Source organism: Trachurus japonicus, chromosome 16, assembly GCF_045865225.1.
Source record: "Trachurus japonicus isolate A0001 chromosome 16, Traja_1.0".
NCBI classification, from domain to species: domain Eukaryota; kingdom Metazoa; phylum Chordata; class Actinopteri; order Carangiformes; family Carangidae; genus Trachurus; species Trachurus japonicus.
Window position 1 is genome coordinate 22626104 of NC_140922.1, and position 22438 is coordinate 22648541.

The 22438-nt window shown below is 43.6% G+C and overlaps 2 protein-coding genes across 9 annotated transcripts; both read left to right on the forward strand.

Annotated features, from left to right (window-relative positions):
• On the forward strand, window positions 1-13448 carry mtcl3a (MTCL family member 3a). 7 transcript variants are annotated; one of them, XR_015037875.1, is made up of 9 exons: window positions 145-1176; window positions 1515-1682; window positions 6464-6778; window positions 8166-8717; window positions 8952-9031; window positions 9237-11007; window positions 11471-11759; window positions 11923-11958; window positions 12041-13448. XR_015037875.1 is itself a non-coding variant. In XM_085802596.1 (8 exons), exons 1-7 carry the CDS (start codon window positions 733-735, stop codon window positions 11950-11952), a joined length of 3360 nt encoding a protein of 1119 aa, XP_085658722.1. In that variant the 5' UTR covers window positions 3-732; the 3' UTR covers window positions 11953-11958; window positions 12041-13448. The 7 variants fall into 7 exon arrangements, 6 of the variants coding, with proteins under 6 accessions (XP_085658718.1, XP_085658722.1, XP_085658723.1 ...); XM_085802596.1 differs by lacking the exon at window positions 11471-11759 and having other exon boundaries at window positions 3-1176; XM_085802597.1 differs by lacking the exon at window positions 11471-11759 and having other exon boundaries at window positions 12083-13448.
• A 4941-nt stretch (window positions 13449-18389) lies between these two features.
• On the forward strand, window positions 18390-21795 carry echdc1 (enoyl CoA hydratase domain containing 1). Of its 2 annotated transcripts, none has more exons than XM_085802605.1 (7): window positions 18390-18434; window positions 19308-19379; window positions 20186-20361; window positions 20466-20608; window positions 20734-20786; window positions 20942-21022; window positions 21120-21795. In XM_085802605.1, exons 2-7 carry the CDS (start codon window positions 19315-19317, stop codon window positions 21520-21522), a joined length of 921 nt encoding a protein of 306 aa, XP_085658731.1. In that variant the 5' UTR covers window positions 18390-18434; window positions 19308-19314; the 3' UTR covers window positions 21523-21795. The 2 variants fall into 2 exon arrangements, with proteins under 2 accessions (XP_085658731.1, XP_085658732.1); XM_085802606.1 differs by having other exon boundaries at window positions 18398-18430; window positions 21120-21757.
• The last annotated feature ends 643 nt before the right edge of the window (window positions 21796-22438 follow it).

Below are 22438 nucleotides of genomic sequence, written 5' to 3' on the forward strand. Positions count from 1 at the left end.
AGAGCAACCCCGGTGTTGATAAATGGATACTGGTCCTCTTCCGGCGGGTTGACACCGTCGTCCAACTATCTGGCTTTAGGAAAAATAAACTCATGGTTACTAGGGGGTGGTGTAAAAATACTCCGCTCATGCTCTTACATCAGTGCGCTCCGTGATATTTTTGGGACCGTCTCCCATTCGCGTCGGAGCGGTTACTGGGTGTCTGTCTCTGCCAACTTCTGTCGCCTACGATGATTCCGTGCGGTGCAGCGACACGACACAGTTAGTGCGTCCTGAGATTTCCACGCAAACATGTGAGAGGGAGGCAGCAGCAGCGAGGAGGACAGGACAGCACGGGGGGGACAAAGGACACAAAGAAAGAAATGACGGCTTGACCTTGTCGCTGTGAAGATATGGAGGGGACCGATGCAGCCTCCCGTCCACCGGTCCCCTGTGTGAGCACTGTCCTGAGTGCTGCTGTGTGGCCGACAGGGGAGTCGGCCGGGTTTGGATAGTTTAGATTTGTCTTGTTTTTTTTGTTTTTTTAAAATTATTATTAGTTTGTGCCACCGGCCACCAACTAAAATCTTTTAAAAAGTTTGAACTAAAAAAAAAAACAGTATGCTGCTTTGTGTCGAACATTATTCCAGTTTATGCAGAAGTGGTCACCCCACAAAATAGGTTGGTCACCACCAGCTTCTTCTTTTTTTAATCTAATATATATTTTATGACTTATTTTGATGTGCTCGAGAAATGTGGAGTGCGTTTATGAACGGCTCGGGGCTGCATGGTGGTGGTGGTGGTGGTGGGGGCGGTGCTGGTGGAGGATACGTACCGTCTCAGGGATGGGAGTTTGTGCCTTGTTCCAGGATGGATAGGGCAGACAGGGGCAGGGACAAAGCCCGCAGTCCGCTGAGAAGGATCTCCTCTCCGCCCACCGTCTTCAGTCACATCTACGAGTCCCAGTTCGATGCCTCCACTACGAGTGGAGGAGCAGGTGAACTTGGGACACAGCTTGAAATCCTCAGGGGACAAATGTGGCCGGGTACAGAGCCCCAACAGCAGCAGCAGCCGCAGCAAACGCATCACACACGGCTTAAAAAGAAGTTTGTGGATTTGAAAAAGCGACACGTGCAGGACAAGGAAGAGTGGATGCGCGAGAAGGAGTCATTGTTGAGAGAAGTGGCTGACATACAAGTAATTGGAAATATTTACCACCCATGTGAAAGCTATATTTGTGTGGGCCACGAGTGCGTCGATGGTAGTCAAAGCATGTACTCAATCTTTTTTTTTTTTTCCTGTACCACAATATGTTGGTGTATGGGAAGCTGGGGTTTGTTGTGAATGACACTCAGTGATTACAGCAGCATTTATAAACGCCTTAAATGCAAACTCTGATAATTAGATACAGCAGCACACGTTTTATTTCCTCTTAATTCCTCTGGTTGTTTTAGTTTAATAGTTGGAAGTGTAATACTGTAGCCTGACTTTCTTATTTGGCTGACATGACCGCTGGCAACTGTGTTTCCCTGCAGGGAGGGGAAAACAGGAGGATTCTGCTGGACCTGAAGACGGTTTTGGAGGAAGTGCAGGCAGAGGTGAAGAGAGAGGAGGAGAAGAGGAGTGAGCTCCAGCTGCAGTACACCAGAGACAGATGTGCCTGGGACCTGGAGAAGGCTGAGCTCAAATGCAGGATTGCACAGGTAGGTGAGGGATGACAATGCCATAGGATGTGTGGGTGTGTGTATGTGTGTGTTAGTGGAGCAAATACATTACTTTCTATATAGTTCAGTGTTAAGCACAGGTGCATGCTTGGTATGAGGTCATCTGTCCGACGACAAAGCAAGGCAGGCAAAAACTGCAAGGCACATAGAAGATGTTTAAGTTTGAATTATTTCTTGATAGCTCATAGTACATCCCATATGTGTCTGTGGATGTCTGGTCTCCAGTTTGGTGTAAATTGGACATGCCACGTTAGCCACCCACATGGCAGGGTGATAAGTCGACCTGGCATTCATCCAACTCAAGCCTCAGCTTAGACAAAAGATTTGCACTGAGGAGACAAACTCAGTTATCCCCGGTCAGCCAGACATAGACACCCAGCTTGGCTTTTAAGAGCTTTCTCTTAACAGACGAAACGTTAACCTATTTTTTTTACCGCGGGCAGCTACTGTGAAGTATTCCTTGAAATGGGGAGAAAATACAGAGTTAAGTTTGCATACCAGTGCCATGCTGTATCAGGCATCGCACAGATCACTTGAAGCACCATGCATAGTTATTCTTCAAAGCAACGTGGCTTTTAGGGATTTAGCTTTTTTTCTGGTTACATCAGAGGATGGATTTATTTGGTTGGTCTAGACTAGAAAACTTCACTGAGTTGAAGTTGAGTAAAAGAAGTTAACTTTTTTTTTTCTTTTTTACTGTGAACTTTGTTCAGAGTTGGATTCCTCTGTGCGCCCACTCGTTTTTCTCTGATGTTGTGGTGACATTGTCTTTATTTTCCAATTGAACCTCATGATTTTTATCACAGACTTTTAGATTGATTGGTCATGCGATCACTTGTCACATGCAGCTCTTGTTTCTAGCTACTAAAAAATCAATGGCTCAAAAATTCTTCAACTTTGTGCTTGCTTGAAATTAGCAAGGTGGTGCAATGATAAGTGTTCGACAAGACCACTGGTGACACAGAAATGCAAGACAGTAACACGGCTTTACCAGATCACGCACACGTACAAAACTATTCTAGTGTGTGAGTAGATGGCACAATGTTACTGTTGAGCTCTTCCCTTTGTCCTGCTGGCTCTGTGCCTTCTCACAGTGTGGTTGATGGAGAGTCTTATAAAAACAGACGTTTACTGTTCTGCTTTGTGTTTGAAAAGCCCAGTGAAGCAGTGGGAGACAAGACTTGATGTACTGCAGGAGGTTATAGCATGATGCCACATACACACACACTCACACACTCACACACTCACACACTCACACACACACACAGTGATGCCAAATGTACATGTGAGACATCTGTGTTAAAGACAGTCCAGTTTGGAGAGTCATGGAGATCTGGACTGTTTGTCTGGGGCAGGAGAGAAAGTCTCATTTCTCTTTTTTATATACGATGGAGTCCAAAGGTCTCCCCACATATGTGTCCCTTTCCCTTCGATGGGAAGTCGAAGTGTTCTCAGACTCATGAAAATCTGTGGTGAATACTCAAAATGTACAGTTATGGTGAATGGAATGTACACATGCACACACTCAAACATGCAGACATACTTTTCTATATTGATTTCACAAACAGACCAAAGGAAATGACTGGGAGTGAAGCATTGTAATAGTTGTTGATGCCACATCCTGCCACATAGTTTATACTTCTGGGTATGTGTTTGCCAACTGCTAATCCAAGGCTACACATAAGACTCATAATACATCAGGCCAAGTTTTCCATTTATCATTTGCAGCTTTTAATCAAACGGCTAATTTACATAGTTCATTCATACTATCTCGTATTCCTTGTGGCAAAGTTTAAGGGTCAATTTGACTATTCAACAAAGTAGCGAGAAACTGTCCCTTTTTTATAGAGAAAATATTTTTAAAAGCCTGAATAGCAGACTTTCAGAATCAGAATTTCCATTTATTTCACCTCACTTCATTTATATTAATTGCTGAACAAATCCGATGATTCAGAGGTTTGGAACCAACCTGAAAGATAGACAGGAATGCATGCAATTCATGGCAGTGGAGTCAGCAGAGCTGAATGGGTGTAACTCCAGATCAGTTTGAAGTGAAATGTGAACAATTTCAACATGGGTGAGAAACCTCTCTGTCATTATCCACATGTTGGTTTCACTGAACCAGTGTGGCAGAGCAACCATTTTTAGCGCAGGCAGAGTTAAAACGCAGGGTGTCAAAGAGGTAGAAGGTAACTGTAAATGCTGACACAGATGACAATCCAGAATAGCACTGAGCTGAAATGTAATGGTAAAATTAGCAGGTACGCCTGAGTAGAGCCCTTTGATGCAATCAAGTGAATGTGTGACGCAGTCAGAGAACGACACTCAACAGTTGTAATAAACTTGTTATTTTGTTTGATCTCTGCTGGACTTTGAAGAGAGACTTTGAAGGTAGTAGCACACACTGAGAGGGAGGGACAGAATACTGCAGAGGATTATCCAAGCAGCCAAGTGTATACAAATCTGGAGTTAGTTGGTGGTAGAAGAGAAAAGAAGTTGTGTGCACTTTGTAAAACAGCATTTGCTTCTATTTCTAAAGCCATCATTCTCCTTTTTAGCCAAGACTTTCTCCTTAAATCCTCAAACTGAGCTGCGACATAATTTATAAATTGAATTTAATGTATAAAATGTCCATGTCTGTCTTAGTTTTACAAATAGTTTCAGCTGTTTTAAATCATTGGTTTATAATTTGTTGGTTTTTCATCCAGAAACGGGAGCTGTGTGTCACATATTGTAGTTCAATCTTTGCATCATTTTGCCTTTGCCTTAGCTGGTACTGTATTTCATACTTTAGCCATACCAGATACCAAATTAAAAACTCTAATTAGAGTGAGTCAATGAAGTATCCACACAGCTTATAAGGAACAGCTTATGGCACCCCAGTTTCCACAGTATTCTGTGAATGCCACTACTGTAAGGTGTTTCCACACCTTACAGCTTTTTGGTCACGTCCACCACCAAATACCAAGCAAGCATCCAAGGTCCCAGGCTGAGGTCTTAGTCTGGATATTTCCAGGCATATTTCTCTGCATGCCACTGATTTATGAAAGCTGCTGGCAGCTAGGAGACATCTCACTCTACCGTAGCAGCCAGCTCCCCCTCCTCCCTTTACCTCGTTTCTCCACCTCCCCTAGGAATGTGACATTGTACAAGGCTGTGTGTCCGCTATTTATAGTGGGTCACCGTGGTGACACAGTCACCTTTATATACCCTATGCCATAGGGTGGCAGCCAGGGTGATCCAGAGTAGCTGGGGTGGCTCTTTGGGTCTGGTTTGAAGCTGTGTCTGCGTGCATGAGTGTGTATTCCCTGAGCTGGCTGCGATGCTGTGAACCTGTTCCCGTTTGCATGTTCCGTTCCTCCAGAACTTCCTTTAAGCAGATGGTTTGGCTTTGCTCTTTTTAATCAATAAAAATGTCCTCAGCTGTTTTATTTTGACTTCGACCATCTTGTTTTTGCACTTTCACTATTTGTTTGGATTTGGATGTTTAAATAGACTGTGGACAGCACCCATCATCGTCCATCTGTAATTGTGGAGTTGTGTGCCTTTGAGAAGGGCCACAGGCAGACAGAGAGGGTTGACTTGTTTCCCTACTCCATAATTTCTTGACCCCAGGCCACAGGCAGAAATAGCAGCGTGACCGAGGCTTGTAAGAAGGCTTTGCTCGATGTCTGTGACTGAACACTGAAATAACACACTCTGGCATGCTTGTGTTGCATTCTCTCCCTCTTTCTAACACACACTTCATGCATGCATGCGTACTCATACACACACAAAGACACACACATGCACAGGCGTTGTCTTGTGTTTTTCCAGTTCAAAAGCAATTCTGCCTGTTTTTACGAGAACATAAATGTACATATTTACCACAGAATGCACAGATCTATGTACTAAAAATAAACCCTTTGTTTTGAAGTATGTAAGAGGATATTCTCTGAATCACAGACTTCCTTCAGACATTTTAGATTATTTACAAACCACCAAGCACCAAGATCTTTGTTATCAAATTCAGAACTTCTTTTTGGACAGCGAAATCTGGAGTCTGACTTGAGTCTGACTTTGCGGTACCATCTAAACTGGAATATTTCTTTTCATTTTTAAATAACATGAACTTGGTTTTGGTGCAAACACAATGAAATTCCCAGGGGATATGCGCAAGGTTTTCATTTGAAAGAGTCTTTGAACTGATTAACATCGTTGGTAAAATAAAGTCCAGTTGAACAATACAGCTGCATTTCAATGCAGTGTTTCTCTAAAACCTGGTGCACCACAGACTCGTCTGCCTGAGGCCACATGCATCCTCTACAGACATATTTTGCTGTGCTTGAATCTGCCATATCCTGCCCTGTATCCTGTTAGTTAGTGAAGTACCATAGAAAAGAGACCTGACCTCTAAACCAATGATCTGTATGTGTGAGCTCTTGCAGGATATTTTAATCTTTCACTCTTGTCTCCTCTCTCCCTCTTCCCCTCTCTGAACCCACTCACACTCGTCCCTGTGGTGCATTATTCCCCCACTTCCTCCACCTTCTCTTCCTGCCACTCCTTCATTCTCTTAATTCCACTGTTGACTGTCTGTCACTCCTGCCTTTCGTGTCTCGTCATCTGACTCTCATCCTCCTTTTATGCAACTGCTATATATCCATTATCAACACTGACTGTTTGCTCCTCTGTCTTTCCCACTCTTTCCCTTCCCTGCTCCTTTTTTCCCCCTCCACCCTTGTGTTCTTTGCTTGCGCTGTCTGTTTCTCTCTCTCCAGTTGGAGGCTAGGGAGGGTACGGGGTTGGTGAGTGGAGGGGTCCAGTCAGCAGCAGCAGCAGCAGCAGGTCCTGGCTCTGTTGCGTTACAGAGCACTGAAGACCAGCACCGTGAGACTCCATCTCTGCGCTGGGAGAGGGCAGAGCAGCGAAGGATCCTGGCAGACACGCACTCAACAGCCATGGACCTGCGCTATCGCCTGGAGCACAATGAGAGGGACTGGTTAAGGGAGAAAGCCGAGCTGCTGGAGAGATTTGATGTGGAGAGGAGGGAGTGGGAAAGCCAGCTGAAAGATATGCAGAAGAAAATAGAAGAGGTAAGATGCTCCGACCGTGGTTGCATGAAAATATATCTGCATTTTGGGGATTTGGGATTTGGGAAAACTAAAGCAAACACATTTCTGTTGTAAAGAACCCCCCCACTAAAGTACATAAAACAAATTCACTTCCATTCCATTAACTATTCTTCATTCTTAGGTTGGTTTCTTACCTTTTGTGTGATATATGGTGTCCTGTGCACTCAGGGTTACATTTCCCTCCTACACATCCTGTTCAACGATAAACACTGTTGAAACAATACCCCTGATCAGTGCAGCTGCAGAGTATGAGGAAAGGAAGGAGTGGAAGAAGGAGGGCAAGAGCTCTGCTGCAATTATTTGACCTCTGGACACTGAGACAGATGCTGTGATAAAGACAGTCTGTGTCTTAGTTGTCACTGGAGTGATGCGATGTGAGAGAGGGAAGCTGACATGTTTGGAAATATACCTAATTAAACTGTGATTTCATTGGTTAGAATAATTATAGATTATATTGTACACTGTAACAGGATAAGACAGGGAAGTAATTCAGAGCAAATTGATGAGCCAAAGAGAGACGGTCAAAGGTAGAGATAGAAAGTTTTGCATGGGTGGTGATAAATCCCGCACCTATCAGCAGATTAAAATCTGACACATGCAGAGGAGAAATGTTTTCATTGAAGAAAGCCATACACAAGTAGTTGGACAGAGTGCGAAGGCACTGAAACAATTTGCTATGAAAAGAACATGTGGCTCTCATTGGCCCCTTAGAGACCAGAAAATGAGAGAGGAAAACAGCAGAGAATGAAGCAGGCTACAAGGCAGAAGTCCCATCTAGACATTGCGTGATGGGAAGGGAGCCCAGTCAACATGAAATGGTTACTATTTTGAGATTCCATGGTAGCAGGCCAGGGGTTATCCAACTTTATGTGAAAGAATTCTTTGAATGTTTTTTTTAATCCTCTTTGGTCTAAATATGCTCACAAGATTGGTTGCTAAGATATCTTGCCTGGCTTCTCATCGTCCCATATTAATTTTTGATTATGCAGGGGTATCTACAGTGTAGTACTGTTTGTATATTCATTAGCTAATTTACATTTTTAATATTGTCTGAGCTTTTCACACTTGTCTATCATTTCCATCATGAAGACTCTAGTCTCAATACATGCTATATATGTATATTTGTCTGACATAGATGTGCCTTCTGTGTCTGTTATATTATATAAAATATCATTATTTAAAGAGTTTTCGATAGTGTTGGATGTGTATGACTGATATAATTTCAGATTTATTAAATTAATCCAGCATCAAATCTTCAAAATGACCTTTAAACAAACCATTCCTAAAACAAAGGGCCGGCTGTAGCAGTATTGCTGAAAAGTGATGACCTTCCTCTTCCTATTTCTAGCTGTACTGCGAAGTCAGAGCCAAGCGAGAGGGGACCGGACTGGACGGAGGGAGGCAGTACAATGATGATGCTGTGCACAGGCTCAGTGTACGTCGCACCAGCACGGGCTCCAGCCTGCTCAGCGACAACTCCCATTCTGAGCCGCTCAGCAGCAGCAGCCAATCAGAGCCAAGCAGACAACCAGCATTACCTGGCTTTGGTCACAACAGAAACATCATCACTGGTGACCAGCCCACCTGCTTCCCAGCAGCAGACAGCCACTGTGAATTTAATGCTGATGGTCAGTTTACTAACAAGGACCACTCACAACCTGTGCTGGTGGAGCTGAGATCCAGAGGCGCTTGGGAGCAAGACTCTGTTGATTATGGCCGGGAGGCTGTGGATACAACAGAGCTGGATGCTATTTTTCAAGGAGCCCCTGGGTGTGGATTCCCACAGAAAAGTGCTTCCAAAGGGAATGAAAACTACGTCCACATCAGGCCACAAGAAAGTCCCGTTTGGTCGGAGCAGAGTTATGGCAGTGACAAGAAGAACACCACTGCGCTCAATGCTGTAAGAGTTATAATAAACAATGTTCATATCTGATAATGGCACTATATGCAGTACAGAGACATGGGTGTGGTTGTCTTTGCTTTGCTGTCAAATTCTTGTGGTTTGTTCATCATTGTTCTTGTTACTGTCTTTGAATAGAGGATCCTTGTGACCCATAATTTCTTTTATTCAGATCTTTAGCAATATACCCAGCAAATCTCTTAATGTCTCTGTCTTTCCTTCTCTGTGTCTCAGGCTCTGAAGGAGATTGCCCGTGTAAGTGAGGAGCTTTGTAGCTACCAGGATGAGATCAGGAAGAAGAGCGGAGATAAGAGGTAAATTAATCCTCACTGCTATGTGCACTTCCTGGCATCAACATGGAACTATGATAATAACTACACGCTGAGTCTTGATGTGCTTGTGCATATAATCTCAGTGCAGTGTTTGTCTCAGTGCTGTAGATGTATTTGATAATATATGTCTTTGGTAAAAAGGACAAAAGTGGACAACAACGGCATTTGACTGTTGTATTTCTCTCAGGAATCGATCTGAATCCCAGTGCCTAACTGAGGAGGTGAATGAACCTCTCTGTGACCTCAGCCAGATCTACGATGACCTCCGTGCGCTGGAAAGGGAAAACTGGATCACCTTGTCACCAGATAACACCTGGCGGGCCGAAAGAGCTTCGAGTGAATCCTGGAGAACAAGTGCTGCTGAGCCAGACGGCTCCAGAGACACACAGGCAAGCCCGGAAATATACTCTGAGATAGATGGAGCCGCTCCACCCATCCCACCCCGATCCTCCTCCTGGAATCTGAACAGCCCGACCCACCCAGACACAGAACTCCACATCCCAGAATCCCCCATGACGACAATGAGGAAATGTCACAGCCCCTGTGTTCTGGCGGACAGAAAGTGTAGCAGCCCGTCTATCATCAGGAAGTTTGGGGCCATGCTACAAGAGAACGAAGGGAAGGTTTTAATAGATGGTGTCGTTGCATCGTGCGCTGTACCTTCTAACAATAACTGTAATATGGGCTGCTGCCACAGCCGCTGGTCCTGTGATGCAAGCAAGTTCACTAACAGTAAGTCGCCTGCAGGGACTGTACAGAAAAGTTTCTCTGAAGTCAACATACTGAGTGCTGGGAAAGACCTTCATTCAAGTAACCTAAAGCCTGAGCTGCAAGTGCCGCCACCTGTCGAAGAATTATCAGTCGATTTGCTGTTGTCCTCTCTGGAAATAACACCTGTCAGCTCCAATCTCCAGGGCTCCAGAAGAAACATAATGCTGGAACAAAAAACAGCCGAGTTCAATAGAACTTTGTTTCAAGCTGAGATGGGCCGTGGTGTAAAGGAGCCAGACAGTTGCACCGTGACAGATGTCGCCTCTCTGGGTTGCCAGCCGGTCCTTACACCATCAGATGAAGTGTTACCTCCCAGGGAGACCACTGGTGTGGTGGGTGGACATCCTGAAGTCACTTTCTCCACTTCAGATTCCACAATTCGGAGCCCAGAGATCCAACCGAGACAAATGAGATGCGGTTTTGAAGGTCAAGAGGTCAGAATGAAGCAAGAAATCCCCTCTGACCTTTCACCTGAAGAGCCACAGGTTGGACTCAGGGACAACGCCACCACAATAACCTCTCAGATTCCCACATGCCGTTCCGAGGTCAAGCACAAAGTTCGAGCAGCAAGCAGTCCTTCCAGGAAAATGCAACCCAGAGCAGCCACAGAGGCTCTTTTTCCTGCAAACAGCCAGCCAGCTCAGAATATAGAGGTTTCCAGCTCTAAGAAGGAGAGTGCACACGGAGTAAAGCCTCAGCCAGCCAGCAGAGTGAGTGTCTCACTCCAGCAGCCGCCTGCAGAGAACAAACAAAGACAGATGACACAGCCAGGGCACCAGGCACAGCCAAGGCATGTGTCTGTTCCTCCCTCCCAGTCTGACTCCTCCAGACATGGGCCTCGAATGATGAACGACCATCCCTGGAAGCCCCTCACCCTGGCTGCGTACCCACGGCCTGAGGGATCCAGGTCTAACTACGGGGCAGTGGAGAGGATTTTGAAGAATTACGAGAGCGCAGCCCGGGCTCAGCAAGGTCAGAACCAACAGGGCGAGACGGCTTCAAGTCCTCGCCTCATTGTTAGGCAGGAGGAGAGCATCACAGAACTGGACATGCTGGACATGGACCCTCTGCCCTTACCTCCAACTCTGAGACTCACACAGACTTCACACACATCAAAGACACACACCACACACGCACAGCTCAGCCACACTGCCATGGGCCTGAAAGAGATGCAGCTTATAGTTCAGGTGGGTAGAGTCGCAGATAAACAGTCACACTTCACACACACACACATTTACCATGCAGCAAGTGTGTTTTTCACCGTACAGATGTTGACTTCAGATGAACTCTGTTGGAATGAAATGTGTCCGTATGCATTTTGTGTTTAAACAAAATAATTAAGGCAAACTATACTTTCAAGGCCAAATACACCAGTGGACCTGGGCGAACTTGCACATTTCGTTCTGTTCCACTCCACTATGAAATACTAAGCAATTGCCCTTGACTGAGGACAGCTCCGGTGGGAATGTTGTTTATTTCTGGTATGTGCTAAGAGACAGAAGCAGGCCAAAGCCTCCATTATAATCTGGGCATCTGGGCCATTCCATTGCTTTAAGGCTCCTAACAAAAGGAACTGGCAGGGTGGCATATAAAGCATTTAAACTTGGCAGGAGGTCCATCACCCTCACCAACTTGTCTTTTATCTTTCAGTCTTTCCATGGGGCCTCGTAGTGGAAGTGTTTTTCTGGCCTTTGTGTTGTAATTACAGAAGTATCTGCAAGAAGCCAGCTGACTAAATGCCCTTGGCGGACCGTGGAAATGAGAAAGACGGAGTGATTACACTGCTTTAAAGTCATGCAAATGTTAAAGAAATTGTGGGAGTGATTATCAAGCCAATTCTGTTTGACCTCATGAAAAGAATGCCATTAAAGGCACCACTTTAGTTTAGCCTCAACCGGGAGCGCTGTCCAAAATAAAATGCGATGATTCTGAAGTGCCGGTAAGTGGCAGGAGAACTGCTGCACACGTCTGAGGTACTAAAGTTCAGATGCATTCCTCTTGACCAAATAGGAATGGGATCTGCTCGTGTGATCTTTCCACATGAGCGTCCTGGATTCCTTACTGTTTGTTCCTGTTTGAAATATGCCTGTCGTTTTCCCCAGGATCAAGAAGACTACCGATGGAACACGTGACAAAATGTAAAGTATCTGTGTGTGTGAATCTGATTTCTGGCAGGACGGTGTGATCATCCTAAATGTTAATTCATTTGTTTCTCCACAGGAAAATGAAGAGTCTTCTTGTCTTTCCTCTTCCTCTGTCCAGAAGAGCTTCTCGAGGCCAGCCCGTCCAGCCAACCGACGCCTCCCCTCCCGATGGGCCAATCGCTCCCCTACGTCTTCCTCCTCCACCTCGTCATCTCCCTCTACCACCCCGGTCATACCGCAGTCCTTCCCCCTCCAGAAACATACCTCCTCCTTTACCTTCTCACAAGCCTTTCACATAGAGACTGTCATCATTTGACCTCCATCCCACTGTGTGTGCGTAACCAACCAGAAGCCTTCAGTGATAACCTCTGAACTCTCTCTTTTCGTCCTTACTGTTGTCTGTATATCAAACCCAGACTGCTCCTCCATGCCCACAGACTCAGAAGTGCTTTAGTCGTGAGTTCACTAACTCACCTATAGAATGTATATGGCATCCAGAGGAGCCTAACTGACCAAGGGGAGCAAGACCTGAAGCAGCGTGAGTTATTCAGCAGTGTGCTCCTGAGGAACCTTCCAGGCAACAAGCAAAGCCTCAGAGGACAGTCACACCATCGCTTTCCAAAGGAACAGTCACATCCCGTGCATCGTTCATTCATGTCAACCATCTGAATGGATATCCTTTGCTCAGGTCTCGGTTCTAGCCTTGAATAGTGTAGCCTTGCAGATTTACCAACAGCAGACCCATATTCAAATGATCTAGAAACAAAATCCAGAACAATGTAGTTTGTGTCTACTGTGTTTTGTATTTCACGTGCAACATGTTTTGTGTGCTTTTTGCACAAAATATGATGTGACATTCACAATATGCAGGATCATCTTGGTTTCAGAGATAAATGCAGCGGAGAAGGTTTCCCCCGGCATCACTGTCAGAGTGCTGAGTGGAGCGGTGTTGGTTTTCTGCCTTCTTGAATATTACCTACAGGACATGCCTGGACTGTACCTTGCCTGTGACTAAAACATTTTTGCTTTATTCTCATGACTGGGCTTTATATGTTTTCATGATTAAGCAAAAACAACATTTACTTGATATCAACAGATAGATAAAAATGTGAGTTCCTTTTTTATAACTTTGTACCAAAGGCTGGTTTCTTTTTATGCATTTTCCTGATTTGAAAACTGAATGCATTGTTCGTAAAGGTTTTTGTGTTGGCTGTCCACCCATAGCTGATGTTTTCTGGTCAAAATGTATGTTAAAGGTCACTCATGAGAGCCTGCTTTTGTGCATAACATAAGTAATGCTTATCAAAAAAAGATACTGAAAAGCCTTTTTTTCTACTTTTACTAATTTTGAATGGTCACAGATCAGGACACTCAGCTGAGTAGAATAGTTTTTTGTTTTTTTTCTTGGGTCAAAGTGGTGAATCATATCATGATGAAAGTGATGCCTTTGCTGTTCTTTTTGTGTAATAAACATAAGAACTTGACCGTTTTCTTCTTATCTCACATTACATACTGACGTATGTATATTAGTATTAAACTCACGACTTGAATGATTATATAAACAAATCATTTACCCACTTCTAAAATGTTTTCTCTTGGCTTTGTAAACCCTTTCATGATGTTTGACTGCGAAAGCACAATTACGACACAATACATTAAGTAGTATTTCAAAAGTAAAGATACCCGGTATATACAATCACTTATCGTATTTAATCTCCATGTTGTATTTTCTTTATTCCTAATTAGCTCCAATAATTTAATTCATAAGCTACCAGTTTACCAAGCCTTGCTACTGTGCAGTTTTCATTCCCTGCTGCAGGATCCTTTGGTTTTCATCCTGCAGAAGGAGCAATAATTCAAAAAGTTCTGAGCATCAGTCAGACGCTGCACATAAATATTTCTGTGACTGCTTGAAGAGGAGACCTCGGCGAGCGTTCAACTCAAAGATGAAGCACCAGAACCGAACGACTGTCTGGCTCCTTCCATCTTGGCGACTGACGTCTCTGGTGACACTGTGATCTCTTCCTCTGAGTGATGACTGCTGAGCTGTGGGACGGCAGCACGGGAACCATCCATCTCTCTGATAGCGTGAGTGTGTGTCGGTGCTTTCATGTTAGTGGTCGGTGTGTATGTATGTAATTCCTCCAGAAAAGTTGAATGCATTCTTCTATCTACATGTGAGATTCTGTTTACATCACAGGTGGAGTGAACTTCAATCCAATTTAGGTTTCTACAAAATGAATGTTTTTTTGACAAAATATGTTGTCATTTTATGCCACTGTCTGGTAAATGAATCAATTCTGCACTTTTACATGCCCATTCACTTCTATAAACATTACAAAGGGACACATGCAGCTCTTCACACCCTCAGACCTGAGAGAGACAGACACCTAACCCCTCACCCTGAAACCTGGCACCCTAAGGCTGACTGAAATAACAGGTGCGACAATGTTATGGTGCCAGAAATCCTACCCCAGCGCTGATATAAATATTGTCATCCTCTCCTGATGCCCTGCCTAGCGCTGTGCTGGCTGTCTCGCCCTGTTTTCCTGTGTCAAGGTTGGGCAGGAGGAGTGTAGATTCCAAGCACTGGCCTGTGCTCAAGTGTGGAGGTTTCCAGATGCTGAAGCTGTTATATAACCGGCACTTACTGTTTTAATTTCACTGCTTCTTAAAACACAATAACACTGGAAAGAATTTATGGAACAATCCTGTATTTTATCCTGCAAACATTATGCTGCTGCAGTGACATAACAAGTGACCGTCATCAGCAGCAGCTACTTTGCCGTAGCTATTGGCAAACTAACCAGGTTAACACTGCCTTTATTTGCGACAATAACAGTGATTGTGAAGATGAGGACATTTTCCCAGAATAGTTGCATATAATAGTTGCACATTTGTTACAGTAAATTCATAATGTGCATTAAAAGTAGTGATGTACTAGTAACAGCTCTCCCATAGATCTGCACATTTGTTGTTGCATGTGATTACTGTAATCATGCCGCTACACAGAGCTTGCTTTCATTCGGTGAAATTCCACATCCACACAGAAACATAACACCCATCAGACTTGCACACAATTTGATCAGATGTGATTTGATGTGTCTAGACCAGAGCAGATCCCGTCTGTGGTCTCCCTCCTCTTACAAGCTCGAGTGCAAATCCCCCCTCTCTGTATTGTGTAGGAATCCTAAACAGCCACTTGTGTTCTTTTTGTTGTTGACTGGTGTCAAGGCTGTGTTTTGACTAGCGGTTCGCTGAGTGTCCATGGTGTATTTGGTTTGTCTTTGCAGAATACTTCATAATGAGATACTTATTATGGATGGTTTCAAATACACAATAGATGGTCTGTGCATTTGGAGTGGTTACACAAACATCCAAGTTGTTGTTGCTGCTGCTGCTGTGCAAAAGTGTGCAGTGAACTGAACCTCCCCCCAGTGTCTCCTGGCTCTCTGTCCACAGGAAACCTCCAGCCCCAGAGAGCTTCTGGCACCTGCTAACCTGCCATTCTCCCTGCCCTGAAATAGACTGCCTCTTATTTGATCTCCTTGACTGTGTGTGTGTGTGTGTGTGTGTTTTCTTATCTTGGTGAGCTGGTATAGTCATGCTGACTGCAGTGCATTCCCCGACTTCCTGCCTGTGGAGCCCGAGACAGCTGCATATCGATCAGCACACTGATGCATCATTTTAGAGGCCACGAGCAGTACACACACACACACACACACAACCGCACTGTGATAGCACACAGGAATACTGTACATCCAGCAACATTTGTGCATGCATCCAGACAAATGTGTGCGGAAAATGTGCCTCTCTTTCTTCCTCTCTCTCTCTCTGTGCCATTAGCCAGGTTGTAATTTCAGACAGGCCTCCATTATCAGCAGGAGTCTGCGGCCGCATCTCTGATATCCGGATGGATCATAAAACAGCGGGGCTGACTTTAATCAAAATGGCTGAAAAGGCCGGGCAGACGATGAATGGATGTGGACAGGCAAACAGTCAGAAATGGTTTCACTTAAGTTTAAGTCTATAAAGAAGGGGGAGATTTTGGACATGTTACCAGTCCATCACACACTTAACCCAGATAGACAATCACACACACACATGTTGATGATTTAGAGGCTACTATGCATGCAAATTCCACTAAACCAACATGTCCTCCAGGTGCTGCACTTCACAGAATGATATTTAGAGACAGGTTGCGGGCTAGCTGACCTAGCTGAATGTACTGTACAGAGCAGGAAGGAGAGTCAGTGTGTCTGGAATCTCTGCCTGGGAAGAGTCCCACCGACCTTTTTGAATTCCTTCCCCACTTTTAAATAGACCGGAGAGGTGCGGGGCTCTAAAACAGAGTTGACTCTTCTGCAGTCTTGGATGCAGTGTACTGTATCCTTGTTGATGACCTTTGATGTCTGCGGGACGGTCATGAAGGAGTTTGGGTTCCACAAAATACACTTGGCTGGTGTTAGTGACGGCACTACGGTGTCTTAAATAACAAATACGTAATAAGTAAATGTTTGCACTTTTAAGGGTGTGTGTGGAAAAATATATGTAGGCTACTATAAGAAATATGCATCCAAAGCAGAGATTTGAGATGGTAGCTGGAATGAGTTCACAGAACTTCAAACCCCAGAGAAACAGTGAGGTATTTTGGTTCCTTAAGTTGTTTTTAGACATGTTCAGAGCTGCACAGGAGAGGATGTGTGGATAGATCTGAAGGATTTATCCTCCCAATAGCCATATATCAGACCACAGGACAGGAAGTGTTTCAACCTCCCTCTGTTTTGGCACATCTTCCCCTTCCTTCCCTGCGTGTGTCTGTATTTCACCCTCTCCTTCTTGTTTGTTTACGCATGTTTGTCTCAGACATTGATCTATCATCTGACCTTCCATGTCTCCTTTACACACAGAGCATTTCACACCAGCTACTGCCTTCATTATGAAATTCCACATTAAGGGCTTCATCTATTTGATATTCATTTTTACTCTTTCCTGTTTACCCTTTTTCTTTACTTTTTAGATCGTTTTTTATAATTGTGTACACTTGCTTAACATAGCATTACTCTTTTATGTCTGTAGCCTACTCTGAGTGTCCTCTGACAAGAATTCCTATGTACCTTAACAAATGTACAAATTGCAAATAAACTTTCTTTTTATCTCTTATCTTAGCTTTATCTTTATCTCTACAGATGTCTTTTTTTAAGGTTCTGTAAACAATCGTTGCCGTCACAGATGTGGCACAGCATCCATTCACCCATTGGCTCTGCCTTATCCTTATGCAGGGTCACGGCTGCGATCAGGGAGCACACTGCCAGTTTCACAGTGAGAACGTGCAGACTCCACCCAGAAAGCCCCCAGGCCTCGATCCACCTTCAGGCCACACCACTGAGACTGGCAGAGGTGGTAAAAACCTAAAACACTTTATGGATGTTTTGATGGTCCCCCAGCCAAGTGTGATTTGAGTCAGTAGTCCCCATGCTGTCTTTGTTGGACACCTTTTCAGAGGACAAATGTGATTTCTTTAATGGAGGCTGCAGCCCTGTGCCATTCCTTTACAGGACACCATAACTCCACTATATATTTCTTAATATAACCTTTCAGAAACTTTACTGGCAAATGTCCAAAGTCAGAACAGCTATTATTGCTCATAAATCAATACTATTGACAGTCTGTTCACCAAACTATGTTTGCTCTGTTCCAGCACAGGAGAACATCCCTAATCTAGTCTTACTGAAAATACCAATAATATTTATCACTGACATTTGAAGACACTGTTTTGGCAGTGTGACTTGGCTCAGCATAAAACCAAAATCCAAAAGGCAGGCTGTTGTTTGACAAGAAGTTAACAAAGTGTTAGACTTGGACATCTCTTACTTTTAGCCACTTTACTGGTGTTCAGCAAATGTGTTTTGAAATTCAAATCAAACAATATCCGACATTAGATCAAAGAACAATACTGAAAACTTGAGTTGTCAGGAAGCCATATTTATATAACTGTCAATGGCCTGGGCCAATGCTGAAATATAACTTGTAGGTGTTATATAAAAACCCTCTGTCAATATTACTGAATAAGGACAGAGCTGGTTTCTCAGTGTGCTGTGTTTACAGAGCTGTGAGAGACAAAGAACAGATCTCTAGTCTGTGCACTGCCTTGGCCTATGATGAACGATACTACAGGTCATGTTGAACAATAAATTATTTATTGTTTGCAGACTGTTGTGTAAAATATACCCCAAAAAAAGAAAAGAGAGAGACTCGATGTCAGAATTGCAAAATAACTGGATTCTTCTGTGTCTTTGAAGGAGCTGAAATGGATGGATCATGGCTGCATGCCATGGCAGTGTTGCCGCGCCCCCCAGTGGAGCAGCTGAGCAGCTGCAGGTCTGTGTTCCCGTGGCTGTTTCCACACTGCTCGAGTTTCTAGTGGGACGGATTTCAGAGTAACACCACGCGACTTCCCCTGAAGGTTGGTGTTTGTATTTGGTTATGAAATGTTTTTTGTAGATTCTTACAGCGACAGTGTAGAGTTTTATTTTCGAAAAATACAATTTTTTTCTGCAGCTCGTTGAACACGGAGCAGTGACGTTACGGAACAGATAGACCTACTGAAACCTTGTGTGACATTCACTTTCCAGCGGTTTGATGTTAAATCACAAACACCTCGCAGAGACAGATGCATTTTGGAAAGATATGAATAATGTGTGTTTCTCAGTGCTTTCTCTAACTAGTTTGAAACACAGGCTTCATACTAATGGATGCTGTGAATGCACCACAGTAGCCTATAGTAATGTTAAATAGGCCTATTATACTTTTGTGAAATACATTGTGAACTTGGAGACAAATGGCAGAGACTGTAAGATCAGATGAGTTATATGAAGCTCATGAACAGATCAAGAAAGGAACTTCGACAGCTTTTATCTATAAAAAAAAACAACAAAATAGCGACCACACACTAAAACACTGTGCATATTATCAATTTATTACAAGCTTTTGGGCATTGTGACCTTCTTCAGGCATCATCAGCTATAAAAATAAGGAAAGATCAATGTCTGTTTTTTATTTATGCAAAATAAACTCCTACAACAACTGTTGATGATTAGACCTCAGGCTCTTTTCGGCTTTGATCGGTTCAAATGTCTGCTGTGAAAATTCTCAGGCACGGTTTTCATGTGATTGCTTTGCATGAAAAACAATCATTGCTCATTGTCTTCAAACTTTATTTCCCTTGTCTGTGCCAACAGTCCCCTTTTTCAATATAAAGTCATATGTATGAAGTTATTTCTCTAAATCCAGACAAAACTGAATATGTTCTCCCAATATGTTCTTCCCTCGTCTTTACGCAGCAGCAGGATGGTTCTCTGTGTCCTGAGGCGGCAACTATTGCAAAGCAGCAGAAGCTGTGGAGCCTGGGGCAGGTGAGGGGGTTTAGCCAGGTTACCACTAGGGGTGGGTATTGCCAAGGACCTCACGATACGATACACATCACGATACTTGAGTCACGATACGATACGATATTGCGATATCCAAATTTTGCGATATATCGCGATATATTGCGATATTCTACGATATTCTACATAGTTCACTGAAAAATGTAAAAGGCATTATGCATCTTAAAATCCGAGTTGTATGTACATTAGATGATAGTGATAATTCATGGGACAAACTGAGTCAAAACAATGTAATTCAAATTATCCATGCCATTTTATACAAGTGCAAGTTACAACAACATATTCAATTGGATTTACGTCTGAAACATGATTTATTATTTGAAAAAAAAATTGAAAAAAAAATATTTTTTTTGAATTATTTTTTTTTTGGGGGGGAAAAAAAAATTGATATTTAAATATTGAATATCGATATCATATCGCGGTATAAAGTATCGCGATATATTGCCATATCGATATTTTTGCCCACCCCTAGTTACCACCACACTGGTCCTTGTCAATAGTCATAAATAACAGCAAGTATAGAGAGTTGATGAATGGCAAAACACACGTCTCCTTTATACTAATGTGACTATTAAAATCAGCTATGCTTCTGTTTGTGGGGGTAAGCATGCCTGATTTCCATTAGGCTGTTGTGCATACAATTTCTGTATACTGCAGATATGCACATTTACATAGACTTGAGCTGATTGGTTCGTGAGCCAATGATCATGTAAATAACTACAACAGACTGTATGTATCATATAACATAATTCCTTGAATGGTGTTCCTTCAAGGTCACTGCAGAGACAGAGCAGTGGCGATGTGTACTCCAACATCCATGGCTTCAACCAGGACGAGGTCAAAGAGAAGCTCCGGGCTTTTTCTGGAGGATCCATCGATCTCCACAAACACGACTCTGGCGTAGCTGTGCTGACCATCAACAACCCATCCCGCATGAACGCCTTCTCCGGTAAGTGTGGATTTGCATGTTCAAGGGAGGATACAAAAAGCAAAGCAAAAAAATAAAAATACAGTTTGCTGCTTTGCTTGAATGGAGCTCTGCTTCCCTCCCAGGCAGTATGATGGTGGACCTGGAGGAACAGGTGAGCCAGCTGGAGAACTGGACCGATGGTAAAGGCCTCATCGTCCAGGGAGCTGCTGAAACTTTCTGCTCTGGATCAGACCTCAACGCTGTCAGGGCCATCTCCAACCCACAGGTAGGGGAATAAAGAAACACCCCACAATACCTGCTTTCCTATGTGTTCTTACCACAGTTAGCCTGTTTGTGCTTGACATGAATGCTCAAAGAGGCCTGAGTGGTGACGCTTGTTTTGCCTTGTAGGACGGGATGAAGATGTGTATGTTCATGCAGAATACTCTCACAAGACTACTGAGGTAAAAGCTCTCATTTCACTCCACTCTAGTCTAAATATATACGTATATGTTGACTACAAAAGCAGCAGCAACCCCTCTGAGTTTAAAGGAGTTGGAGTTTAGCCGTTATGTAATGTGCACTACAGTATGCTGACAGAACTGTTTTCTCGGTGCAGGCTGCCTCTGATCTCCGTTGCTCTGGTGGAGGGCAGAGCACTGGGAGGAGGTGCAGAACTAACCACTGCCTGTGATTTCAGGTAGGTAGAGGTTTTTATTTTTGAATAAATAATAAGTGTTTCTTTCCTAATATCGCTGATAATCTAATTTATTAATGGGTTTTCTTACCTTTTTTAGATTAATGGCATCTGACAGTGTGATCCAGTTTGTCCACAAACACATGGGCCTGGTCCCCGGCTGGGGCGGCGCTGCACGACTCGTCCACATTGTTGGAAGCCAGAACGCATTAAAACTCCTGGGTGGAGCTCTGAAAGTGGACCCCAACTTTGGCCTTCAGATCGGACTGGCAGACGGGGTCCTGGAAGAGGGTGCAGGGACCCCTCTGCAGAACGCTGAAAACTGGCTCAGTCGCTTTATAAAAGGACCAGCTCCTGTGATTCAGGCTGTGAAGAAGGTGGTGTTGTCAGGGAGGGAGCTCCCTCTGCCTGAGGCTCTGAGGACTGAGAAGGACGTGTTTGGGACGGTGTGGGGGGGGCCGGCGAACCTGCAGGCCCTGGCCAGCAAGTCCAAACACAAATGAAGTGGCCAAAGTGTCTCAGACTTTAGATCAGCAAATATCGTTGATGTTTGTAAGATTATGTGGCTCTTGATTGAGTTGATTGAGATTACTGGTGAGGGACTGGTGGGACATTTACACTAAAGTACATTGTGGTGCGTTTAAGTACTATTCATGCTAATGATAAACATGTCATAAAAGTTGGTTGACGTTGCTGTGGGAAGGTAGAAATGACTGAAATGTGTGTTTTCTTTACTGGTCAATGGGAAAAGGACAATAAAACATTTTATTTCAATTAAATGCATTAATAACCATCTCTTACTGAAACATGTCTTACTTTTGCTCCTTACATTTCAGTGTGACATCATGCCTACCTGCACAAGTAAATAAACTGAGACATGAATGCATAAACTGATGCACAAAATGTCATATATAGTATATTGAGTCGATAAGATAAGCAGCAATACACCAGTCTGCTATAACATTAAAACAGGTGACCTATTTTATTGTTGTGGCTGTTGGTGTATGACCTGTTTTAAAGAGTTCATTCTGAATCATTGCTAATTTGATTTTAAACATAATTTGTTGTTTCAGTTATTTCCATGTATTCATGTCCTTACTCCACCATTTAAAACAAGTCAGCTGTTTATTTTATGGCTGATGGCTGTGTTTTTTTTCTGTAACATAAGACTGTGAATACGCTGCATCATTCTCTGGGCGTTGCAGTGAACAAAGACCTACAGCAAAGGACAATATTTCCCATCAGTCAAGCAAATCAACACTGTCTTACCTGCAGCTTGACTGAAAATGTGGTGATTAGATCATGACAGACTGAGCCTAACTGGAGCAGACAGATAACAGCAGCATACAGACAGATACTCAGGAATAACAAGCATGAGGCAGCGGCATCTGTCTGCAGGATAGAGAGCAACGCTGCTGC

Coding starts and splice junctions, on each gene's coding strand:
- mtcl3a (XM_085802592.1), top strand. CDS start 733: ATGTGGAGTGCGTTTATGAACGGCTCGGGGCTGCATGGTGGTGGTGGT. Junction 6,779..8,165: donor TGCAGAAGAAAATAGAAGAG/GTAAGATGCTCC, acceptor TCCTATTTCTAG/CTGTACTGCGAAGTCAGAGC. Junction 9,032..9,236: donor AAGAAGAGCGGAGATAAGAG/GTAAATTAATCC, acceptor TATTTCTCTCAG/GAATCGATCTGAATCCCAGT.
- echdc1 (XM_085802605.1), top strand. CDS start 19,315: ATGGTTCTCTGTGTCCTGAGGCGGCAACTATTGCAAAGCAGCAGAAGC. Junction 19,380..20,185: donor AGCTGTGGAGCCTGGGGCAG/GTGAGGGGGTTT, acceptor TGTTCCTTCAAG/GTCACTGCAGAGACAGAGCA. Junction 20,362..20,465: donor CCGCATGAACGCCTTCTCCG/GTAAGTGTGGAT, acceptor CTTCCCTCCCAG/GCAGTATGATGGTGGACCTG.